The sequence below is a fragment of the Erythrolamprus reginae genome, chromosome 2 (genome assembly GCF_031021105.1).
Source record: "Erythrolamprus reginae isolate rEryReg1 chromosome 2, rEryReg1.hap1, whole genome shotgun sequence".
Classification (NCBI taxonomy): Eukaryota; Metazoa; Chordata; class Lepidosauria; order Squamata; family Dipsadidae; genus Erythrolamprus; species Erythrolamprus reginae.
The window spans coordinates 14,098,010-14,103,129 of record NC_091951.1 but is presented as its reverse complement, the minus strand read 5'-3'; the positions used below and the strand labels follow the sequence as shown (position 1 = coordinate 14,103,129).

At 39.6% G+C, this 5,120-nt stretch overlaps 1 protein-coding gene across 1 annotated transcript in view; it reads left to right on the top strand.

The window, feature by feature from the left end:
* LOC139159153 (vomeronasal type-2 receptor 26-like) overlaps positions 1-3,342 on the top strand; it is a 6,068-nt gene extending 2,726 nt beyond the window's left edge. The window contains exons 4-6 of the mRNA XM_070736505.1: positions 17-90; positions 608-734; positions 2,432-3,342. Of these exons, the coding sequence (XP_070592606.1) occupies positions 17-90; positions 608-734; positions 2,432-3,342 (1,112 nt within the window). The remainder of the gene's footprint in view (positions 1-16; positions 91-607; positions 735-2,431) is intronic.
* The last annotated feature ends 1,778 nt before the right edge of the window (positions 3,343-5,120 follow it).

Here is a 5,120-nt window from a genome sequence, read left to right as displayed (position 1 = left end):
ATATTCTTTGAAATAGGTGGTTTCATATTTACCCAAGTGAAGCTCAGAGACTATTCAACTAAAACTGGTATGAGCCTTAGTGGCACAGTGGTTAGAATCAGTACTGCAAGCTGCTTCTGCTGACTGTAGTTCACCAGTTCAAAGGTTGACTCAGCCTTCCACCCTTCCAAGTGGGTAAAATGAGGACCCAGATTGTTGGGGCCAGCAATAGGCTGACTCTGTAAGGTGCTTAGAGAGGGCTGTAAAACACTGTAAAGTCTAAGTGCTATTGCTATTGCTAACTCATGCTGACCTACATTTTTCATGGATGGTGAGTCCCAGGGGTGAAATGCTGCCAATTTGCTCATGCCTGAGGATCATCAGAGAGCAATCATGAAGGTAGCATGAGGCTCCACCCACCTGCCCGGATGCTGCAATTTGGGTTATTTTACCCTCTGCGCATGCACAAAGCATTCTGGGCAGGTGGACGGAGCTAATGTTCCCTTTGTGACCGGCTCTCCAATGACTCACAGACATGAGTGTACCAGGAGCATTTCACATTTCACCCCAGTGGGTCATAACATATTTTTGGTATTCATGGTTCCTTTTTCTTATTTCCCCTGCTTAGTCTCTGCCTCAGTCTAAATGTGTGGAAAGTTGTCATCCTGGATTTGTCAGGAAGGCTCGAGAAGGAGAGCCAGTTTGTTGCTATGACTGTGTTCCTTGTCCAGAAGGGACAATCTCCACTCAGGAAGGTGGGTAACACCAAAGAAAAGGACAGACTTTGTAGAACTGAATTAATCCAGAGCATTTTCATAAAAATCCATAGTTGGAACTTCTGAATTGTTGTTTATCTTTCAAAATGCATAATTTCTTATCTAAAGTGAAGAATAGCAAAAAGACCTTGAAGAGATAGCAGGGTTTGCTAGATAGGGCAAGCTTTACTAATGCCAAAGAAAGTATCCCTGCTGCTTATTAGTCTGGAAATTTCCCATCACTTTTAATTTTCTGGAAATTGAATCAAATTGAATAGAAACTTTATCATTACTTTAAATATATGCTAATCAGCGTTCATTAAAATGAAATTTTGTTGCATTCATCTCTCAAAGGATAACCATGATGCATATACCCACATACCCACATATATTTGACACAGAGAAACAACACAATCTAGTTTGGATATATGCATATACATGGGTGAGGGGAAAAAAAGAATCCTGCAAATTTACAAGACAGGTAGAATACGGAATAAAACTGTTTACAGAATCTAGTAGTCCTGCTATAGTTACTTGGAAACCTTCTCCCAGAGGGGAGCAACAGAAACAGACTATGAAGTGGGTATGTGGGGTCTCTAACAATGGTTCAAGCTCTAAACACAAAATGCTTATAAACAGCATCCTGAATAATGGGAAGCAGGTTTCCTGTAATCTTCTCAGTTGTCCTCACCACTCTCTACAGGATCTTTCTATCTGAGACACTGCTGCCACAATGATGAAGTTTTTTTTAAACGCTCTCAACTGTGCCTCTGTGAAAAGTGGCCAGGACATAAGGAGAAAGATGTGCTTTCCTCATCTGATTCAGGAAATGCAAACACTGCTTTCCACATTTCATTAAAGATAACGTATGAAAAGTTCAAGTCAAATTGTTAGTTATCTGTATCCCTAGATACTTAATACACCTCTTGGGGGTATTATTCTAGAACATTTTATAGGGGCTTCCTCTTAGGATCATTGTGTTCTGAGTCCACAATGAGGCAGTATGGACAGTTAGGAGTGTACCTCATTACACCCATACAACCACAGTTGTCAATAGGCATTCCAGTTTAATTATAGGTCTTGTTTTACAGGCCAGTCAACTAGATTTCACAAGAGGAACATGCTCTCCATGGAGTAAATTAAAAAGTGCTATCTGGCAGGACCTAGGAAGTTAGCCTAGAAAGATTAACTGATTCATTATTTACTTCTAAAAGGATAGGTTACTATGAGGATTCTGTACATAACACAGGAAATTATGCACATCCTAGGACTTCCAGCAGTTTCATAGATTATTATAAATACAGTTATTTGTTTTAGAAAATATTCTTCTTATTTATTTTCTGGGGAAATGTGAAGAAATACATTACCAAAAATGCTCATCTAAAAATCCTTATCATTAAAATAACCACACAACTCAATCATACCGTGCAATAACCATATAAGGGGATACATCAGTTGCCCCATGCCTGGCGACATAGGTGGGTTTTCAGCAACTTACAAAAGGTGAGGAGGGTGGGGGTGGTTCTAATCTTTGGGGGGAGTTGATTCCAGAGGGCTGGGGCCACCACAGAGAAGGCTCTTCCCCTGGGTCCCGCCAGATGACGTTGTTTAGTTGACGGGACCTGGAGAAGGCCAACTCTGTGGGACCTAATCGGCCGTTGGGATGTTAAAGAAACATTACTTTTTGGTTTTTTCAGATACAGAAAAGTGCACCAAGTGTCCAGATGATAAACATCCAAATGAGGTCCGAGTTAAATGTATTCCCAAAATTATAACCTTCCTTTCATATGAAGAACATCTGGGCATCATCCTAATATCTTTTGCTCTACTCTTGTTTCTAACAACAGGCCTTGTTTTAGTCATATTCATTAAATATCTAGAAACTCCCATTGTCAAAGCCAACAACCGGGACCTCTCTTACATTCTCCTGATCTCCCTCCTGCTTTGCTTCCTGTCTCCTTTTCTCTTCATTGGTCAACCAAGGAAAACCACCTGCCTTCTCCGACAAACAGTTTTCAGCATCGTCTTCTCAGTTGCCATTTCTTCTCTCTTGGCCAAAACGATTATGGTGGTTTTGGCTTTCCTGGCTACAAAACCAGGAAACCGAGTAAAGAGATGGTTGAGGAAGAGCTTGGCCAACTCCATCATCCTTTCCTGTTCTGCTGTACAAATTATCATCTGTTCCATCTGGCTTGGAATTTCTTCCCCCTTCCCTGACACTGACCTCCATTCTCAACCTGAAATAATCAATATACAATGCAACGAAGGGTTTGTTGTCATGTTCTACCTCACCCTAAGCTACCTGGGCTTCCTGGCTGCCATCTGCTTCATGGTGGCTTTCCTGGCCAGGAATCTTCCTGGGGCCTTCAATGAAGCTAAGCTGATCACCTTCAGCATGCTGGTCTTCTGTAGTGTCTGGGTGAGTTTTGTGCCCACCTACCTGAGCACAAAAGGGAAATTCATGGTGGCTGTTGAGGTTTTCTCCATCTTGTCTTCCAATGCTGGTCTGCTGGTCTGCATATTCCTCCCTAAGTGCTACATTATCATTCTGAGGCCAGACCTGAATACAAAAGAACATCTTACAACCCAAAGAAATATAAAACTGTGAAACTGAGGAATTTCTACTCTCAATATATCACAACACGTGAAGACAAAGAAAATGTCCAAAGTATTCTCATACATGAGCTGGCCCAATAATTTTGTTGAAATAGTTAAATGTCGGCTGGAAGAGAGTTCAGTGGAATGAACTACTGCTGAACTCTTTGGAGTAGTTCAATTACTATATCTGTCCTAACCTTTTAGCCTATCTGAGATGCCACACTCCAAATATTCGAAATATCACACAACAGTGCAACATGAATCTTGTTGATATGCCATAAATATTTATTTTGAAAAGAGGATCTTTCAGGGTCTGATAATTTTAATTTTATCAAAGTTGATTTGCAAATTTGGTTTTCTGCGCTATTGATCTCAAAATCTCAGCTTGGTTTATTATTTATTAACTTTATTTGCTGCCCATCCCGCAGTTCACTGTGACTCTGAGCTGCTGAACTTCATCACCATAAGGGGAGTAGAAAGACATCTCCCATCCAAATTAAGAGGATGATAATCTGATTCATCCAACTGGTAAACTAAATCATTATATACAGTATAAGTTAAATAAGAGGGGAGCTAAAATGCAATTTCATAAGATTTCTTCAAAAGAATTCCTAAACTATTTTAGGAATTTAGGAATTCTTTTGTAGAATTCCCAAATTTTAGAATGGAATGATTATCCCATGGATCTAGTATGAGGGAAGATGTGGAGATGCATCAATACCCAGTCCTTCTTCTAATGGTTGGCACTCCAGTCCCATGGTGATGACACAGTGGTTAAAATGCAGTATTGAAGGATAGCTCTGCAGACTGCTAGCAGTTCGATCCTTTAAAAAAAATATTTACGATGTTTTCTTTAATACCCATAAGTTTGATCCTGATTCAGGCTTACGGTTGACTCAGCCTTCCATAATACAAAGTTGAAAAATAATAGTATAATAAGCAGCAGGGCAAAATTAGAGAAGTAAAGAAATAAACTGCCTGTCATAATAGTCAGTAGAACAGAGTTATTTCACTCAGGGAAGGGATAAGAAGGAGGAAGAGGAAGTAGGAAGAGACGAGGAAGAGAGTTGGTGGAGAGGAGAGAGAAGGAAGGGGGAGAGAAGCTTTAAGAAATTAAAAGGGAGAAGAGGTAAGAAGGTGGAGAGTGAAGAGATAATGAAAGGACAGACTGGCAGTCAATAATAGTAAGACCATGAAGCCAAAGCAATTAATGTTTGTTTAGTTGTATTATTATGTATTGTGTTGTAAATATGAGATATATGGAGGAAAAATATTTTTAAAATATAATAAAAAAATAAAATGAGGACCCAGATTGTTGGGGACAATATGCTGACTTTGTAAACTGCTTAGAGAGGGTTGTAAAGCACTATGAAGCTATATATAGTATGTCTTAGTACTATTGCTGCCATGTTTATATCATTTGTTTGTGTACCCTATGAAAAAGACTCGCCTAATAATTGCTTCATTCTTTGTCTGAATTATTTGGTGGTCTGTATGTTTGGGTGGACAAAGAAACCCTTTTGCAAAGGTGAAAGTGTCTCAGATTTAAAGATCAATTTTTTATTTCAAATCCTGATTTCAAAGACATTGAAACTCTGGAGAAAATGCAGAAGAGAACAACCAGGATGTTAAGCGGACTGGAAACTGAAACATACAAAGAGCAGTTACAGGAACTAAGCATAGCCAGTCTGGCAAACAGAAGGGCAGGGGTGATATGATAACAGTGTCCCAATACTTGAGGGGCTACCACAAGTTTTCCAAAGCACCAGTAGTCCAGACAAGGAATAA